General features: G+C 48.2%; 5 protein-coding genes across 5 annotated transcripts; 3 read left to right on the top strand and 2 right to left on the bottom strand.

Annotated features, from left to right (window-relative positions):
• The first annotated feature begins 29 nt into the window (after nucleotides 1-29).
• On the top strand, nucleotides 30-2,698 carry F5147DRAFT_328094 (cytochrome P450). Its single transcript, XM_041429242.1, has 14 exons — nucleotides 30-177; nucleotides 240-520; nucleotides 581-677; nucleotides 731-867; nucleotides 931-1,056; nucleotides 1,121-1,370; nucleotides 1,420-1,545; nucleotides 1,600-1,702; nucleotides 1,752-1,838; nucleotides 1,893-1,927; nucleotides 1,982-2,028; nucleotides 2,077-2,199; nucleotides 2,250-2,279; nucleotides 2,331-2,698. Exons 2-14 carry the CDS (start codon nucleotides 339-341, stop codon nucleotides 2,518-2,520), a joined length of 1,533 nt encoding a protein of 510 aa, XP_041289457.1. The 5' UTR covers nucleotides 30-177; nucleotides 240-338; the 3' UTR covers nucleotides 2,521-2,698.
• Nucleotides 2,699-4,337: 1,639 nt separating this feature from the next.
• On the top strand, nucleotides 4,338-6,522 carry F5147DRAFT_777103 (cytochrome P450; the record flags this gene model as incomplete). The annotated part of the gene is made up of 12 exons (XM_041441946.1): nucleotides 4,338-4,519; nucleotides 4,580-4,676; nucleotides 4,729-4,865; nucleotides 4,926-5,051; nucleotides 5,116-5,365; nucleotides 5,415-5,540; nucleotides 5,597-5,699; nucleotides 5,752-5,930; nucleotides 5,979-6,025; nucleotides 6,076-6,198; nucleotides 6,249-6,278; nucleotides 6,333-6,522. The coding sequence occupies 12 exons, from the start codon at nucleotides 4,338-4,340 to the stop codon at nucleotides 6,520-6,522; spliced, it is 1,590 nt and encodes a 529-aa protein (XP_041289456.1).
• A 517-nt stretch (nucleotides 6,523-7,039) lies between these two features.
• F5147DRAFT_839271 (uncharacterized protein) lies at nucleotides 7,040-7,714 on the bottom strand (the record flags this gene model as incomplete). Its single annotated transcript, XM_041444204.1, has 2 exons — nucleotides 7,464-7,714; nucleotides 7,040-7,333 (listed from the first exon to the last, which is right to left on the bottom strand). Exons 1-2 carry the CDS (start codon nucleotides 7,650-7,652, stop codon nucleotides 7,040-7,042), a joined length of 483 nt encoding a protein of 160 aa, XP_041289455.1. The 5' UTR covers nucleotides 7,653-7,714.
• A 1,271-nt stretch (nucleotides 7,715-8,985) lies between these two features.
• Nucleotides 8,986-11,126, top strand: F5147DRAFT_777101 (cytochrome P450; the record flags this gene model as incomplete). The annotated part of the gene is made up of 13 exons (XM_041441945.1): nucleotides 8,986-9,131; nucleotides 9,194-9,290; nucleotides 9,343-9,479; nucleotides 9,543-9,668; nucleotides 9,732-9,981; nucleotides 10,031-10,156; nucleotides 10,213-10,315; nucleotides 10,368-10,454; nucleotides 10,509-10,549; nucleotides 10,598-10,644; nucleotides 10,695-10,817; nucleotides 10,868-10,897; nucleotides 10,952-11,126. 13 exons carry the CDS (start codon nucleotides 8,986-8,988, stop codon nucleotides 11,124-11,126), a joined length of 1,488 nt encoding a protein of 495 aa, XP_041289454.1.
• Nucleotides 11,127-16,517: 5,391 nt separating this feature from the next.
• F5147DRAFT_655633 (uncharacterized protein) lies at nucleotides 16,518-18,916 on the bottom strand (the record flags this gene model as incomplete). Its single annotated transcript, XM_041434002.1, has 8 exons — nucleotides 16,518-17,539; nucleotides 17,608-17,854; nucleotides 17,906-17,977; nucleotides 18,035-18,067; nucleotides 18,114-18,248; nucleotides 18,297-18,329; nucleotides 18,378-18,382; nucleotides 18,532-18,916. 8 exons carry the CDS (start codon nucleotides 18,914-18,916, stop codon nucleotides 16,518-16,520), a joined length of 1,932 nt encoding a protein of 643 aa, XP_041289453.1.
• Between the last annotated feature and the right edge of the window lie 561 nt (nucleotides 18,917-19,477).

Below are 19,477 nucleotides of genomic sequence, written 5' to 3'. Positions count from 1 at the left end.
CACCACTGCACAGCATCGTCGGCATCATACGACTCAGCACGTGTTAAAGTCGACACTCATAGCCAGTGCACAAGGCCATGAAGGAGTAAGCCAATTGTGATTCATGATTGCTACAGATACATCGCCTGACGGCAAGTCCCGGAGATTTGACAAGACCTTGTCCGGTTTCCACACATGGTATGGTATTTTCCCAGAGCCGTCATTTTATCCCTGGAGTAATGCGTAATTGGATATGACAGTATCCGTCTCTTCCTGTCTGTAGGGTTGGTGCAGGGAGCCTTATTTAAACAACTTAAATGCACTTTCGATGAGGTCCCTCCTAACTCCTCTAATCGATCATGCTACAGCTCCCTGACCTGCGCATTTCTGATAACACGTCGCTCACCCTCGATATTGCGGCTTGTCTTGGAGTAATAGGAACGATTGTTTGGGTTTACCTTCGTAAATCAGATAGCCACCTTCCTCTCCCACCTTCCCCTCCAACTTGGAGACTTCAGGGACACTTCCTGCCCGCTCACGAGTGAAGTTTTATATCTGCGACCTCATCTATAGGATCTAATTGGATCACATTTCTGATCAGGCCATTTCTTACTGTGGCGCGGTGGATTGACGAGTATGGCCCTCTGATTACTATCCGCTCAGGGATGCAGAAAACCGTGATTGTCGGCCGCTACAAAGTTAGTGCCCTTTATGATAAGTTAGTATCTCCAAACTCAACACTCCCTGACAGGCCGCCGTGGATATAATGGAGAAGCAGGGTAAAACGCTAGCTGATCGACCTCGCCTCGTTGCTGCTGGAGAAATTCTTACACGCGGACAGAGCCTCGGTTTCTGCCATGTTGGGGACAGGCTGCGTCGGATGCGTAGGTTCGTCGTCGCGATACTGTAAAGGCTCAAACAGCTCTCATATTGCGTCTCGATGCCATGCAGAGCACTCCATACGCATCTCCAGCCCAAATCAGCCGAGACGTATCAACCTCTGCAGATGTCGCAAGCGAGAACCCTAATCCTCAACATTCTTGACGATCCAAGCAACTTTCAGAACCACGCGACCACGTAAGCGGTTTTCTACGTGTTGGCGTCGGGGTCTCGTAGTATGTTACTGACGGGCTCTTGGAAGTTATGCGGCAGCGACGATCCTGAAAGCTGCATATGGAAAGACCTCGCCGATATCGGCAACTGACCACGAGGTTAGGGAGGCTCGCCACCTCATGACCCGAATTCGTACAGTCGTGCGCCCCGGCGCTTATTGGGTAGAATCGATACCGTGGCTCAAATACCTTCCTTGGTATGCGCCAGAATTAAGAGACGACTATAAGAGGGCTACGCGACTCTACACAGACCAGCTGACTCGTGTAAAACTGCAAATGGTAGGCATTCCCTTGCCTGTGTTTACGTGATGTCTGAGTTATTCCACAGCAGAGGAATGAGGACATTGGCCCTTCGTTTTCAAAATACGTTCTAGAAAATCGACATCTGTACGACTTGACAGAGATGGAGATGGCATATCTTGCTGGCTCCTTTTTTGCAGCTGGAACTGAAACAGTAAGGCGTCTTTCTGTTTTTTTTTACGATTGTATACACTGACGTGGGGGACAGACTGCTACAGCGATATGCACGGTGCTAATGGCAGCTGCGCATTTCCCTGAAGAGCAAGCTAAAGTGCAGGCCGAGCTTGATGCAGTCATCGGAAGAGAGCGAGGTAGCTTTGTGCACTGTAGTTCTGTCAAACCATTCATTTTTCGCCGAAGCACCGACCTTCGCCGATAGACCATTCCTTCCTCGTCTGGAGGCCTTTATATCTGAGGCTTTGAGATGGAGACCGTTGGTTCCTTTTGGTGAGTTTCTCGATGGTCACTCCTGTGCGGACGTTCACATAGTCCATCCCACAGGATTCCCTCACCGAACCACTGAAGACGTCATTTGGGCAAGTCCTTTTGAATCATTTGTTGTGACAGGATAATCTTACCTCTGTTGGCAGGAAAACTATTGCATTCCCGCTGGTACTACGGTGTTCGGCAACCATTGGTAAGTCTATGTCCTTCAAAGTATCACATCGAATTGTCACCGTCTCAGGGCCATCTCTCGAGATCCAGAAGTCTATCCTGAGCCTGATGCGTTCAAGCCACAGCGCTGGATTGATGATCAAGGTCGCTTGAGAGACGATCTCGCATTCTTTGTATATGGGTTTGGTCGGCGGTAAGCACTGTCTTGTGGGATGCACTTTCTTTGATTGTCCTTCCTTCCAGGGTATGCCCAGGTCAACACGTTGCGAACAGGTCATTCTTTCCACCTACATAATTTCCTGAATCTGATCTGAAATGTTACAGATCGGTGTTCATAAATTCGCTTCTTATTCTTTGGGCCTTTCAGCTCAGTCTGGATCTTACGAAGCCACAGGATGACATGGGGTTCATGAACACGTTTATGCCAAACGTCAAATGCGCTATTGAATTTCAGGCGAGGGTTCCGGAAGTGGAGCTTAGGCGTATGATGCAGAATGATACTGAGGCTGGGTGAGAAGCCTTGAGGTCTGGGTAGGATTTCACTTTATCAGACAGAGGCTAGAGAAACAGTCTCAGCGTCTGGAGAAGAATTGCTGTCCTGTGCAGCCCATACTGTTATATAGATATATCCTAACTGGACTATAATCCAAAAAGTCCGATACATCTTCTGGTATTGTCATCCATTATGCTGCCTCACAGTTACGTACGTTGTACACTCTCAAGGAGAACTTTGATCACACTTACAGACTCTGTTATGGGCACGATACTTGCAGCTTTCTCTGTTATGAAAGGCAAGTTTCTCTCACATAACGAAGTCGTTGTCTACTAACAAATTTAAAGGTCGAATCTATTACTGACTAGTCTTGAATTCAAGCGTGCTGTTGGTGCCCAACCACTGGCAGCACCTGCACATAGCCCACTCCGCGAACAGTGACATTCTGCACTCTGTGTGCGCCTTTCACTCTCCTACACCGAACACCACCTCTCATGCAAACTTCAAAACTTGCACACCATAGGCAGGTTTTTCGTCCATTCTGGCCTCGGCTCTTCCGCTCACGATACTACTATGAGGGTCTGCTTTTATTTTATGTTACTAGAACAGATATTTGAGCTCGCGATGGCCATGCGCCAGCGGCATTCAAGAATCAAATGCATGTCGCACAGAGACTGGTAGGTTGACTACCTTTCTTTTGATGCAGCTTCGAAATGCTAACACCCACGGCACGTTGTCGAGATCTAGATGCTCCACTCCGGTGAGATACTTAGCCCTAGATAGTCATTGTGCTACAGTGGTTAAATGATGTATTGCCATACAGAACGCATGTATCCTGTACCGTAGTGGACCACTACAGTATAAGATTATCGGACTTTTAGGATCACGAGCCATAAGGATATATCCTTCTACCTATATCCTGAGTTTCAGGTGTAGCCCAGGGTGCATCTTTGACAAATTGTGTCAGGAACGGTATCTGCCTTCCCAATTCCTGATTTCGGTTGATGTGGTTTGGCCGACCCGGTGAACTTCCTTGCACCTTCCACATATCAAAGAGTTACTGTATCTCTCTGCTGCATTCCGTTCGCATCGTCGTCGATAGATCTGGATTTTCCTACTCTTCGCCATAAGTCGCTCTGTTTTTCGAAAAAAAGTTATGTTGGCTCATAATGATGTGGGCAGCGCTGCGGCTATGATAACGAATGGTCAGCTGTCTGATCCCATCCGTCATGTCATCGGTACACTGAAGTTCCCCGGATCGGATGCACGTCGCAATCACATGCCCAGAAACACCGCAACACTATGTAGCAACGAACCGGCCTTCTCGCGTACGTTATACCACCTTGTTTAGGATCCAAGACGACTTGTAATCCATATTATCAGCCTGGGATGTGCTTCATGACTGTGAGTATGTTTTTGGTGTATACAAAGATCTCCGCTTTTAAAATGTCTGGTTTCCAGACTCATTGAATTGCACTATACCTGAGTGCCTAACACCACCTCACATCATCGTCGGCATCATACGACCCTGCACGTGTTAAAGTCGACACTCATAGCCAGTGCACAAGGCCATGAAGGAGTAAGCCAATTGTAATTCATGATTGCTACCGATACTTCGCCGACGGCAAGTGGCGAAGATTCGACAAGATCTTGTCCGGTCTCCACACTGTATGTCCTCTTACGGTATTTTCCCAGGGCCATCATTTCATCCCTGGAGTAATGCGTAATTGGATATGACAGTATATACAGGTCTGTTCCTGTCCCTAGGGTTGGTGCAGGGAACCTTATTTAAACAACTTACAAATGGACTTTCGATGAGGTCCATCCTAACTCCTCCAATGCTACAGCTCCCCGACCTACGCATTTCTGATAACAAGTCGCTCATTCTCGATGTTGCGGCTTGTGTTGGGGCAATAGGAACGATTGTTTGGGTTTACCTTCGTAAATCAGATAGCCGCCTTCCTCTCCCACCTTCTCCTCCAACTTCGAGACTTCAGGGACACTTCCTGCCCCCTCGCGAGTAAAGTTTCATATCTGCGACCTCATCTTTATGATCTAATTGTATCACATTTCTGATCAGCCCATCTCTTACTTTGGCGCGGTGGATTGACGAGTATGGCCCTCTGATTACTATCCGCTCAGGAATACAGAACACGGTTATCATCGGCCGCTACAAGGTTAGTCCCTTTATGACAAGTTAGTATCTCCAAACTCAACACTCCCTGACAGGCCGCAGTGGATATAATGGAGAAGCAGGGTAGAACGCTAGCTGATAGACCTCGCCTCGTTGCTGCTGGAGACATTCTTACACGCGGACAGAGCCTCGTTTTTATACATGTTGGGGACAAGCTGCGTCGGATGCGTAGGTTCGTCGTCGCGATACTGAAAAGGCTCAATCGGCTCTTATGTTTCTTGATGCGATACAGAGTACTCCATACGCATCTCCAGCCCAAATCAGCCGATGAGTATCAACCTCTGCAGATGTCGCAAGCGAGAACTCTAATCCTCAACATTCTTGACGATCCAAGCAACTTTCAGAACCATGCGATAACGTAAGCGGTTTACTACATGTTGGCGCCGGGGTCTCGTAGTATGTTACTTACGCGCTCTTGGAAGTTATGCCGCAGCTACGATCTTGCAGGTTGCATATGGGAAGACCTCGGCGACATCGGCAACTGACCCCGAAGTTAAGGAGGCTCGCCACCTCATATCCCGACTTCGTACAGTCCTGCGCCCCGGTGCTTACTGGGCAGAATCCATACCGTGGCTCAAATACCTTCCTTGGTATGCGCCAGAATTAAGAGACGATTATAGGAGGGCCACGCGACTCTACACAGACCAACTGAATTGTGTGAAACTGCACATGGTAGGCATTGCCTTGCCTATCTCTGCGTGATGTCTGAGTTATTCCACAGCAGAGGAATGAGGACATTGGCCCATCGTTTTCAAAATACGTTCTAGAGAATCGACATCTGTACGACTTGACAGAGATGGAGATGGCATATCTTGCTGGTGGCTTTTTTGGAGCTGGAACCGAAACAGTAAGGCGTCTTTCTGTTTTCTTTTTACGATCGTATACACTGAGGTGGGGCGACAGACTGCTACAGCGATATGCACGGTGCTAATGGCAGCTGCGCATTTCCCTGAAGAGCAAGCTAAAGTGCAGGCCGAGCTTGATGCAGTCATCGGAAGAGAGCGAGGTAGCTTGATTGTGCACTATAGTTCTGTCCAACCATTCATTTTTCGCCAAAGCACCGACCTTCGCCGATAGACCATTCCTTCCTCGTCTGGAGGCCTTTATATCTGAGGCTTTGAGATGGAGACCGTTGGTTCCTTTTGGTGAGTTTCTAATCGTCACTCCTGTGCGAACGTTCACACAGTGCATCCCACAGGATTACCCCACCGAACCACTGAAGACGTCATTTGGGCAAGTGCTTTTCAACGATTTGTCGTGAGGATAATCTTACATCCATCGGCAGGAAAACTATTGCATTCCCGCTGGAACTACGGTGTTCGGCAACCACTGGTAAGTCTATGTCCTTCAAGGTATCACATATCAAATTGTCACCGCCTCAGGGCCATCTCTCGAGATCCAGAAGTCTATCCCGAGCCTGATGCGTTCAAGCCCCAGCGCTGGATTGACGATCAAGGTCGGTTGAGAGATGATCTCGCATTCTTTGTATATGGGTTTGGTCGGCGGTAAGCACTGTCCTGTGGGATCCACTTTCTTTGATTGTTCTTCCTTCCAGGGTATGCCCAGGTCAACACGTTGCGAACAGGTCATGATTCTCTTCACCTACATAATTTCCTGAATCTGATCTGAAATGTTACAGATCGGTGTTCATAAACTCGCTTCTTATTCTTTGGGCCTTTCAGCTGAGTCTGGATCCTATGAAGCCACAGGATGACATGGGGTTCTCGAACACGTTTATGCCAAACGTCCCATGCGCTATTGAATTTCAGGCGAGGGTTCCGGAAGTGGAGCTTAGGCGTACGATGCAGAATTATCCTGAGGCTGGGTGAGGAGCCTTGACGTCTGGGTAGGATTTCACTTTATTAGAAAGAGGCTATAGAATTCTGGAGAAGAATTGCTGAAGTATGGACAGACACGAGAACATTCCGATATCACAAAATTTGCAGCAGTGAGATATTACCTGATTTCACATCCCTCGCCTTCCTCCCCCGCGCGCTCATAACAGCGTCAAAAGCAGGCCACATCCGAGTATGGGTACGGCCATTGGTCATGGCTAATGCTAGCCCTAGGAGAAGGCATACACGTGTGACGTTGTCTGTAACATATTTTCGGGGGGTAGTTCTTGAATCGGGTTCATAGTGGTTCGATCCGAGTCTGTGGTGGTTGAACTTCGTAGTGATGACGACTTCGGCGTCGTTGGGAAGCGGAGATGAGCGACAAGGATCTAACTCATTTGTGCATTATGTCTATTTCAACGTAAATCTTGCATGCGCACGCACCAAGATTTATCGATTCCGCCTATAATTTTATCGGGTTTCTCTGCTCTGACTTGACGTGTGTGGCGTATCAAGCATCGCTGGATCTCTCCTCAAAATCATTTGTCATATCATTCGCATCCTCGGCTTCATTCGCTGTCCCCGTCTCACCCTCATCATCCATATCATCCATGCTTGCATCCAGATCTGCTCCTGAATCGTCGTTCTCCTCGCCATCCTCGTTCATAGAAGGGCCACCGCCTGATTGGCCGGTATCAGCACCATCGGAATCGTCTTCTACGAAACACGAAAAACCAGGCATCTGTTCTTCTCCAACTGCGTCGTGTTCCGCCCAATAGGAACGAGCCACTGGAACCCTCGATTCCTTATCCCCAAGTTCTATTCCAGTCGATCACGCGTCGATATGGACATGATATAATAAGATATGATTTGCGTGGAGTATAGTAGGGAATCGCATCGCAGGAACGACTTCAGCTTCAGGAGGGGGCACGTACGGAATCTTCAAGTTCGTTTTCCTCATCTGAGAGATCGTCGATTTCGCGTTGGAGATCGTGTCGGGTGTCCATGCGGCCGGGATGGCGATCGAGTTTTGGGAGTGGTGTTGGGTTTACTTGGGGTGCGCGTGGGAGGACGACGGGGATGATTGGAGGACGGGGAACGAGCGTTGGGGATGTGATGGGCATTTTGGTGGTGGTAGTGGGCGTGGCAAATTTCAGATTACGTGTTTTGGTCCGTAGCAGTTGGGTATAAGCTTGGCATGCATCGCCACGGTGTTGATAACGTTCATCTCTGCCAGGTCGCGATTGGATCCGTACATGTGCCTTGCTGTACGTGGTGTTTATCCTTGCACCCGAAAAGTTCTTGCTTACAGTGTGATAGTATCTGTCCGTGCCACCGTTGTTGGCTGATCCTCGGACACCTCAAGTTTTTTCTCTGTAATGCCCTATCAATGATTCATGAGTTTCAAAAAGAGTCAACCTTTTGGAAGAAGTCTCAACTGTTATTCTAGCAGAATATGACAGTGAGCGTTTTGCTTGCATGCTGCGGCGGCATCCCAGTGCTCCTTGTGTAACTGATACTGCCAAGACTTTCATCTTTGTGCATCTTTGTGGCAGGAACGAACGGTATCTGCCTTCGAATTCTCAATTCCTGGCTTTAGTTGATGTGGTTTAGCTAAGGCTGTATCGGCCCGGGGAACTTTGCACTTTTCGGATATCAAAGAGTTGCCCTATCTGTCGGCTGCGTTCCGTTCACATCGTTGTCGATAGGACTGGATTTTCCTACTCTTCGCCACAAGTCCGCTCTGTTTTCGAAAACAAGCTAGGTCGGCTCATAATGATGTGGGCAGTGGCTGCGGCTACGATAAATATATGGTAAGCTGTCCCATTCTATCCGTATGCATCGGTAAGCTTTCACGTCGCAATCACACGACTCGGAAACACTGCGAGACTATGCAGGTGCAACGAACCGGCCTAGAATCTCATACACGTCGCACGATCTTAATCAGGGAGACGTGACTCGTAATCCAGATTATCAGCCTGGAACGCACATACACATTCATGTCTGTGAGTATGTTTTTGCAGGTGTACACAAAGATCTCTGGTTTTAAAACGTCTGGTTTCCAGACACAGTGAACTGCACCATATACCTGAGCGCCACGGCCTCATACCCGATTCATTGACCTAGCATGTATTAGTTGAAGTCGACACTCATAGCCGGTGCACAAGAGTGAGCTGATTGTGATTCATGAATGCTACTGATACTTCGCTTGACGGCAGTCGCGAAGATCCGACAAGGTCTTGTCCGGTTCAACCGCAAGTGGTGTGTCCGGCGTTTATGCAAAGCTATGACTTTATCCCCAACTGTTCAAGTGCAGTAATGCGTAATGGGATATGACAGTACCCGTCTCTTCCTGTGCGCAGGGAACCTTATTTAAATAACTTGAATGCACTTTCAATGAGGTCCATCCTAACTCCTCCGATGCTACAGCTTCCTGACCTGCGCATTTCTGTTAACATGTCGCTCACCCTCGATGTTGCGGCTTGTGTTGGAGTAATTGGAACGATTGTTTGGGTTTACCTTCGTAAATCAGATAGCCGCCTTCCTCTCCCACCTACCCCTCCAACTTGGAGATTTCAGGGACACCTCCTGCCCCCTCGCGAGTGAAGTTTCATATCCACAACCTCATCTTTATGATCTAATTGTATATTACATTTCTGATCAGCCCATCTCTTACTGTGGCGCGGTGGATTGATGAGTATGGCCCTCTGATTACCATCCGCTTGGGAATGCAGAACATGGTAATTATCGGCCGCTACAAAGTTAGTCCTTTTATGATAAGTTAGCATCTCCAAACTCAACACGCCCTGACAGGCCGCAATGGATATAATGGAGAAGCAGGGTAGAATGCTAGCTGATCGACCTCGCTTCGTTGCTGCTGGAGAAATTCTTTCACGTGGACTGAGCCTCGGTTTCTGCCGTGCTGGGGACAGGCTGCGTCGGCTGCGTAGGTTCGTCGTCGCGATACTGTAAAGGCTAAAACAGCTCTCATCTTACTTCTCGATGCGATGCAGAGTACTCCATACGCATCTCCAGCCCAAATCAGCCGAGACTTATCAACCTCTGCAGATGTCGCAAGCGAGAACCCTAATCCTCAATATTCTTGACGATCCAAGCAACTTTCAGAACCATGCGACCACGTAAGCGGTTTTCAACCTGTGGCGCCGGGGTCTCGTAGTATGTTACTCACGGGCTCTTGGAAGTTATGCGGCAGCGACGATCCTGAAAGTTGCATATGGGAAGACCTCGCCGACATCGGCAACTGACCCCGAAGTTCAGGAGGCTCGCTACATCATGTCCCGATTTCGTGCAGTCCTGCGTCCTGGTGCTTACTGGGCAGACTCGATACCGTGGCTCAAATACCTTCCTTGGTATGCGCCAGAATTAAAAGACGACTTTAAGAGGACCACGCGACTCTACACAGACCAGCTGAATCGTGTGAAACTGCACATGGTAGGCATTGCCTTGCCTATTTTTATGTGATGTTTGAGTTGTTCCACAGCAAAGGAATGAGGATATTGGACCTTCGTTTTCAAAATACCTTTTGGAAAATGGGTATCTCTACGACTTGACAGAGATGGAGATGGTGTATCTTTCTGGCTCCTTTTTTGGAGCTGGAACCGAAACAGTAAGTCGTCTTTCTGTTTTTTTTTTACGATTGTATACATTGAGGTGGGGTGACAGACTGCTACAGCGATATGCACGGTGCTAATGGCAGCGGCACATTTCCCTGAAGAGCAAGCTAAAGTGCAGGCCGAGCTTGATGCAGTCATCGGAAGAGAGCGAGGTAGCTTGATTGTGCACTGTAGTTCTGTCCAATGATTCATTTTTCGCCAAAGCACCAACTTTCGCCGATAGACCATTCCTTCCTCGTCTGGAGGCCTTTATATCTGAGGCTTTGAGATGGAGACCGTTGGTTCCTTTTGGTGAGTTTCTCGATGGTTACTCCTGTGCGGACGTTCACATCGTTCATCCCACAGGATTCCGTCACCGCACTACTGAAGACGTCATTTGGGCAAGTGTTTTTGAACGATTTGTTGTGACAGGATAATCTTACCTCTGTTGGCAGGAAAACTATTGCATTCCCGCTGGGACTACGGTAATCGGTAACCACTGGTAAGTCTATGTCCTTCAAGGTATCACATATCAAATTGTCACCGCCTCAGGGCCATCTCTCGAGATCCAGAAGTCTATCCCGAGCCTGATGCGTTCAAGCCCCAGCGCTGGATTGACGATCAAGGTCGGTTGAGAGATGATCTCGCATTCTTTGTATATGGGTTTGGTCGGCGGTAAGCACTGTCTTGTGGGATGCACTTTCTCTAATCGTCCTTCCTTCCAGGGCATGCCCAGGTCAACACGTTGCGAACAGGTCATGATTCTCTCCACCTACATAATTTCCTGAATCTGATCTGAAATGTTACAGATCGGTGTTCATAAATTCGCTTCTTATTCTTCGGGCCTTTCAGCTGAGTCTGGATCCTACGAAGCCACAGGATGACATGGGGTTCTCGAACACGTTTATGCCAAACGTCCCATGCGCTATTGAATTTCAGGCGAGGGTTCCGGAAGTGGAGCTTAGGCGTATGATGCAGAATTAATCTGAGGCTGAGTGAGAAGCCTTGACGTCTGGGTAGGATTTCACTTTATTAGAAAAGGCTATAGAAACAGTATCAGCGTCTGGAGAAGAATTGCTGAGGTATGGACACGCACAGGCTATACTGATAATGATACATTACTTACCTAGCAATTGTAGTTTAATTTATCGATGTAATACATGAATTAGTGTGATGAAGAGCACTGGTACAAGCTGCAATGGTGATGTATTGATCCAGTTTATTTGGCTCCTGGTCAGCTGCCTATATTTGCGACTACATCATTTTTATCTCACTGTCTGTGCATCATTAGGCCTATATTTGGATTCTTAGCAATTCTTATATGATATATATCAGTGCACTGCTACAAGCAGCAAGGCATCAGGAAATCACTGAGTTCCTTGTTTTCCTTTTTGTACCTTAGATTACTTAAAAAATGTAATTGAGGCAGCTAAGTATGTCTAAGGTGTTACGCTGACCGTTGGTCGGCGTGTGCGAACTAGGATAGGTCTTCTCAGCGACGACTCGAGTGAGTCTACTGAAGCTGAGGGTGGTTCTCGGCTTGACGGAATGTCAAGGGTTCCTCCAGTGATCTCGGTAAGACGGCGCTCGTCGAGATACAGGGCTAGTGGATCCGACTAAGAAGCGGGGAGCGACTTAGAAGTGCGGTCTTAGACAGCTAAGCTGGGAGGCTTTAGTTGAACAAGTTCTGGGATGAACCTAGTAGATTAAAGTAAAGTCTAAGTACAATAATCTGTCTACTTATATGTGCTACATATATGTATTCTAGCTCAGTCTGTAATCTATAGTATATCTAGGATCTATGATAACAAGACATGAGGTCAGATAAGGTACATGAGGCTTAACCTCTGATCAAGCATGCAGCGCCAAGTGTGACTGCGCATAAGTACCGTGAGGCGCCAAGGGCGCTCCGGATCTTCATGAAGCGACATGTGGTATACATGCACTGATCTAGGGTGACCATGAGGCATACAGCCTCCATGGATCAGGTACCAGGCCGTCTAGGCCAGGGGCAGGTCATAGCGCCAGGGGCGGCGTCACAGCGGTCCAGACCACTGTCTTTCTAAGTGCAGGCGGCGCACCGCCGTGTGGGGAGTCTAGCAGAGCGGGGGCTGGCGTAGGCAGAGCTGGGGCTCCTGTAGGTGTTACGGATGCCTGTAACATAAGGTAGTTGATTCATCAGCAAACTACCAATTTCATCACAGGTGTCACAAGGTTTTACAAGGTGCCACAAGATACCACAGGTCTTACAAACTTCACAGACACATAATCAAATACCACACCAATGATAGTGCCTACTATCCTTAACCTACTATATGTTGTTGTTAGTGATGTGCACGGCCCAGCTTCAGGCCGTGGGCCAGGCCAAGCTGGGCCTGAATAGGCCAAGCCAAGCCAGGCCAAAGTCACAGCCTGGTGACGGCTTTGGCCTGGCCTGACATTATGAAAAGCTGAAGCCACTGGCTCAGGCCATGGCTTTTGAAACTGTGCCTGAGCCTTGCGGTGCCCAAGCTCAACTGAGAATCTGGCTTCTATCTCATCTTGTTTTAGTTTTTTAATCACTTCCATTGTGCTTCACGTCTCTTAACTATACCAACTATACCCTTGTCACCAATTGGCATGTTGCTGGAAATGAAATAGCTGATCATACATATGTATTTCATCGTAGTTTTTGGTGCTTTTGATCATTGGCTTTAGGATGACACATGTCGGTTCACCTCCGGCGGACAAGATCAACCCAAACATCATTGCTCTCAATGCACTTGTTGGCATCCCACCCGATGCTTCCCTCCTCCTGCTCTCGTCCATTGTCTGTATTCATCTGAGTCATGTCAGCAGTTGCTGACGTTCACTGGGCGTTTGCGCATGGTGTTTGTGGTGTTGGGAATGGCGTGGTGAAGCTTGCCTGTGTCAATATCCCACAACCTGACTCCACCATCATCACTCCCACTGACCACCTTCTTCCCATTCAGAGACAATACTATGGTTCACACTAGTTCTTTGATGCTGAGACACACTTGAGTTTGGGTGTTGAGCTGTCTGGTGAGCTGTTGTACTTCAAGCTGCAGTTTATGAATCAGATCTTCACGATCACGAGCTGTACCCTCTCAGTCGCCAACATCTTTCCTTGTACAAGATAGTTCATCCTCTAAACGGTTGACATCACGCTTCAGCCTGTCAACTTCTAGCTGCAATGAGAACCACACAGTCATATGGGTATCCCCAAGCTCTTTGGATGGCTTCAAGGTTGCCTTGGCATTGTGAGAGTCAAGGGTGCTGCGCAGTGCAGAGTCTTTGTCTTCGAGTGCACGGCATTCGCATCAGAGCTCAGACTCGTGCGTCTTCTTGATATCGCCAAACTCGCGCTCAAGACTCTCCTGAGCTTCCTGTTTGTGTGAGCTTTTGAATTCCAAGTGAGTGATGAAACTAAATGTACATCTTTCAGTGCAGATGCGAGTGACTACATTTTTACTATTCAAGCCACGGCTCAGGCCAGGGCCAGGCCAAAGCCAGTTGTCATTGGCAGCTTTGGCCCGGCCCCATTTTTTTGCAGGCCAAAGCTGTGGCTTTTGGGCCAAGCCGGTGTAGCACTCGGATCGGCGTTGGGCTCGTATCCTGCCAAACTCTTAGGTGTCCCACACACATATTCCTCGACAGTCCATTTTCCTTCCGAAGAGTTCCGTGCGTTTGTCCGAGTCATCCAAAGGTCACTGTAGAGATACAACAATTGCTGGACACTACACGAAGTAAGTGTTTAGCAATATAAAAATGTTGTGGTCATGCACAGCCTAGTCTGCTATACTTGCAAGACAAGTGCGTTCGACCCGAGGGGTTTGCTGTATGGTTTTAGAATCATCAGTTACAACAAAAGGAAGATAGTCCGAAGCACAGGAAACAAAGTCCAAAGGTATAATTACGAGTCCGATGTCAAAAACATCGGGTCTGATGTTTTTGGGTTAGTGGGTTTGCCTCGGGTTGCATCGGGTTAGCATCGGGTTAGCATCGGGAATATGGCGAATGTCGGTGATAGCGAATGGCGGGTCACTGTCAGATGCTTCGGATAAAGAAAGGATGATATTGCGGAATCCAACTAAGAACTATGAATATCGGATGACCTCCTCCTACTCGGAGGTAGAAAGGTAAGTAAAATAGGTAGGAGGTATGCGAAATATATAGTATCTATGTAGAATTTCGGAGTGCTATAGGCGAAAGTAGTAGCGCTGATTTTCGGGTCCAATGTCCTATGTAATAAGACATGATGTACTGCAGACATGTAATAACGCGTTCTACAATGTTAGCGATGTTACGACTAGGATAAGTCTTCTCAACACTGGTCCAAATAGACCGTCGCGCGAAGCGTGTCGAGGTCTTCTTACAGGTCGACGGAATGTCGAGAGGTCTCTCTGTCTATCTCGGTAAGGGGAGGCGCCTCGTTGAGATGAAGGTCTAGTGAGAATACGGCTAAGGCGCAGGGAGTGACTTAGAAGTGCAGCGAGGTGTTCAATGAAGCAAGTGGATTAGACAAGCTAAAGACCAAGTTCTGGGGATCTACCTAGTAGATTAAAGTAAGGTCTAAGTACAATAATCTGTCTACTTATATACTGTCTGTACATAAGGGTTCAAGCTCAGTCTGTATCTAATAGTATATCTATGGATCTATGGCATCATGAGATAAGAGGACATGAGGTCAACCATGAGGATAGATAAGATACATGAGGCATAACATCTGATCAAGTGTGAGGCGCCAAGGGTGCTCCAGATCTTTATGAGGCGGCAACAATCAACATGTGCCAATCTAGGGTGACCATGAGGCGTACAGCCTCCATGGATCAGGTACATGGCCTTCTAGGCCAGGGGTGGTGTCACAGCGGTTCAGACTGCTGTCATTCTAAACGCTGGCGGCGTGCCACTGCGTTGGGAGTCTGGCAGAGTGGGGGCTCTTGTAGATGTTGCAGTTGACTGTAACAAGCGACGTGAAAATGAATAACTGTGCACCTAGTGGGGATAGATACAACAGGACAGGACATAGGGAGGACAAGTGCATGGGAAAATATTGGGTCCGATGCGCGGGAAACGTCGGGTCTGTCGGATTAGCGTTGGGTTTAGTGGATAAACATCAGATTGAGCGGGTTAGCATCAGATTGAGTGGATGAGTGTCGGATAACATTTGGGAAGTGATTCGTGTGTTTGACATGCATGGGAAACTAGCTGAATACAAGCCTAGCGCAAGCTCAAGTGCTACATCGGTCAATTTTGTGACACATTTTGTCGTCTTGGAGAACAAGTTAAGCTGCATGGTGGCTCATGAGTTTGTTGAATAGTTGAGTACTAGTAGATTGATATGGGTGTCAATTAAAGTTTGACATATGTACAGTAGTGGAGTTCTACTTTGAGTAATAATATGTTTTGATGCCAACCCGAGCGGAGGGTACGGGTTAGGGTAGGGGTAGGCCAGGCTGAGACCCCCACCCACACCCCGAGGGTACCCCCACCCACCACCCGCAGGAGCCCATTCAGTGAATTCACCCGTCTCAGATGGACAGCCCAGCTTGACAATGTACCTATAGAGATGGGCCATCCCATGTGGGCCCATGGCAACAATTGTACCATGATATATGAATGGGCCGACTGAATGTATGTACCCGAGACAAATGGATGGGCCGGGGGTATATAATATAGACAGTAGTATAGGAATGTGCTAATATATAAGAAATTATGAATAGTGAATCCGGTTTACAATGGAGACGGGTGGGCCAGATGAATGTGTGTACCCAAGGCAAACAGATGGGCTGGGTATATGAGTGGGCCTAGTGAATGTGCGTACCCGAGGCAAACAGATGGGCCGGGGGTATATAATATAGACAATAGTATAGGAATGTACTAGGATATAGGATATTATCAATAGTGAATCCAGTTTACAATGGAGACGGGTGGGCCGGACAAATGTGTGTACCCAAGGCAAACAGATGGGCCAGGTATATGAGTTGGCCTAGTGAACGGATGGGCCGAGGGAATATGTGCTAGTATATAGGACATCGTGAATTGTGAATCCGGTTCACAATGGATACCAGTGGGTCTGGTTCATCTAGCATCAGGTAAATAAATGATCCGGTAGGTATATTATCCAGTACACCGATAATCCATCTCAAGCCTATCGTCCGGTATATCTTGGATACACGAACTGGTCAATCTAGTACACCATCTGGTACAATCTACCATGGTATGAGACTGGCCTTACAAGTGTTCACAAACAGGTTATGCAAGTCAACTTTATAATTATGTAACAAACTGTCCTGTAAACATTGAAAGCACAACACGACGTTCACCGGTATAAACCATAAGTAAAAATGAAAAAAAGAATGATGTATGCTACCATTACTTGGGCCCATTACCGGAAGTGTTCTTGGCATGCCTAGCACTCACTGACCGACCTTGTTGACAGGATTGAGGTGCAAATGACCGGTTGGGCAAAGGAGCTGAGATGGACTGACCATCCGCTGGCACATTTGATGGCCCGGTGACGAACGTGCGAAGAGTGCTAGTAGAGGGCATAGATTGCATTGGGACAGTGGAAGGTGGTACCGGAAGTGCACCAACCGGATGCATGGGTGGACTGGATTCCCCTGTGGTAGGCACAGGGTTGATGGTGGAGGTAGAGGTAGAGGTGGGTGCGGGTGCCTGCTCATGCCTTGTGACCGGTGAGCCATCGCCACCAGGGCATGCATTGGTTGAAAACACATCCGGAGTAAAGACATTGTTGGTGACGGCGCGACCCAAGGCACTGATGGAGCCAAACTCAGGAAATATGGGGGTACCAGGGATGACAATGGGTGGTGGATTGAATGAGGGTGGTGTTGAGGCTGTTGCTGCAGTGGTTCTTGAGTTGTCCCTGAGGTACCGGGCAATGCTGCCCATCTGAATGGTCAAGTAATCCACCAGTCCCTTCTGGCTGTTCAATTGCTCTGTATAGTCAGCTTGCAGCCGGTCGATGCGATGAGACAGCTCATCATGAATCATGTCATCACGTGTGCGGAGCTGATCCATGTCAATCTGAATTTGGGCCAACATGGCTTGCATCTCCAAATCAGTTAAAGGACGGGGACACCGGTGAGACTGAAGAGGTATCGAAGTAGTTGGAGGGGAGGGAGGTCTTTGAGTATGAGCTGGATAGATGGGCGAGTACCGGATGTTGTCCGGTGTGTCCATGAATGGCGCTGGAGGTAAGATGCTGTCATCCATGGGTTCGATCCACCGGTCCACAGAAAAATCGTCCGCAGATACCGCAGGTACTTCATCTGGGGCAGTACCGGGAAGACCGGTGGTTGTGACTCCAGCGTCCATCTCAACATCAACATCCGGTTCCTCCGGGATGGGACTAGGACACTGAGCATTAATGTCTGGAAGAATCAATTAGTAGAAACACGAGCTGAAATAAGAGACTTGCCTTTTCGTTTAGACTGCTTACTGGTCTTGCTCTTTGCAGTGGTCTTTGATCGAGTGGCGATGGGTGTGACAGGCGGGGTAGGCATGGTGGTTGTACTGGTACCGGTTGCAGGCGTGTCTGGTTGCATCGGCCGGATGCATTTCATCCTCCATTTATTGCAAAGGGTGCAAGTATGGGCAACCTCACCCCTCTTGGTCACCCAGCTCTCACATTCCAAGTGCATCGTCGTGCATCTCTCACATGGCGGTAGAGGCGCACCAATGGGTTTCTATGAAGAATCAGTATGGTACTACTGGATGACAAGTACCGGATGTCTTACCGGATGTGGATGCTTGGCCTTGCCCTTCACCTTGGGCTGGTCAGCTCCTGCGCCATATTTACCAGACTTGGACTATAATACAGGGTGATATGAGCTGTACTAACCACCTGTGATGATATTGAAACATACCGGTTCTTCTCCTTTGGCCGGCTTGACATTTGGCTACATCTGGATAAGTCACCAACCAGTAGAGATACATCATATTTACCTTTTGCTTGGATTGGGAGTCATCAGTGGGCTCCATTCGATCTTCGTCATCATCCTCCAGTTCGTATTCCGAATCAGTCGCATCCGCTGTTGCAGGTGGCATCGGCCGTGTACTGATGACCATGACCAGTAATTTCTGTGAACATAAATATTGGCTGCTTTGAGATTGAAAAAATGAGCATACCTTTTTCATCATGTTGCATGTTGAATTCCAGGTCTGAGTACTCTGATCAGTTGTATTAAATACATGAATGGAACAACTTACATTAACTTCCGGATCATGATCAACATCGATGGTCATTTGCTCAATGTCACTATCCGGTGATGGTGACCTTGCCTTTGCCTTTGCCTTTGCCTTTCACCTTACCATTCCCAATGCGGATCCCATCAGTGTCAGTATTGGTGTCGGTCAAGATCACCTTCGACTTCCGGGCAGCCTTCCGGGCCTTCTTGACTGGACAGGGGGGGGCTGGCACTAAATTGCCGTTTGCGAGGTTTGGATGGGCCCGGAATTGCACCGGAGTTGCTACCTCCAGGGATGCCGATTGTTGTATTGGGAGCCGGTAAAATAGCGATTGAAGGAGGCAACAGGGAAGGTGGTGCAGGTGCTGGTACAGGTGCCGGTTGAGGTGCAGATCCAGTGGCTCCAGCAGTAGGGGTGGTAACATTGGGTGCTGGACCCAATGTCTTGGGGTATAAGGGATGACCCCAGCAGATGTCCTCATTGCTCCCAACTAGATTCCAATCCAGTACTTGCACCAAGCGCACGGTACCCCTCTGAGCCCGATGGATTTCAGCTGCCATTGACAGCAGGCGAAGGGGGATGTAGGTAGCCACTGTCTGGTAAGAATGGATTGCATCGTTCTTGGAGGGTATCAATACATACAATACATAAAAGAATGTGAAACATACCAATTGTTACAGTAACATGGCATGAGTCCCCTGCCAGCAGACAGCCCTCTGCCACCGCACGGCTATAGACAATACCGGAGTCTCACCAGCTCTATGACGATAGATGATGACAGATGACAATAGATGATGATAGACGATAAGCGGCAACTGCCGGCTTAGATAAGCGGTCTGGACCGCACGTGACGACACATGACGACATAGGTCTAGAAGACCTATTTATGTTATCAAGATAGAAGGCAAGCCTCGTGCTGCCTCATGTACTGATAGAAGGATGCCTCATGGATCCTATCTACGATAGAAGCCCGCCTCATGGACGCTATCTCTGACTCATGTAGATAAGCAGATTAGAACCCAGCTTTAGGCTGAGCTTAGATACGAAGAGTAGCCTTATATAAGGTCGAAGATTAACAGTAGACGTTCCTTACTTTAATCTCACTAGGTTTACCCTTGAAC

Source organism: Suillus discolor (genome assembly GCF_016758755.1).
Source record: "Suillus discolor strain FC423 chromosome Unknown F5147scaffold_55, whole genome shotgun sequence".
NCBI classification, from domain to species: Eukaryota; Fungi; Basidiomycota; class Agaricomycetes; order Boletales; family Suillaceae; genus Suillus; species Suillus discolor.
This window is presented reverse-complemented; position numbering and strand designations above follow the sequence as displayed.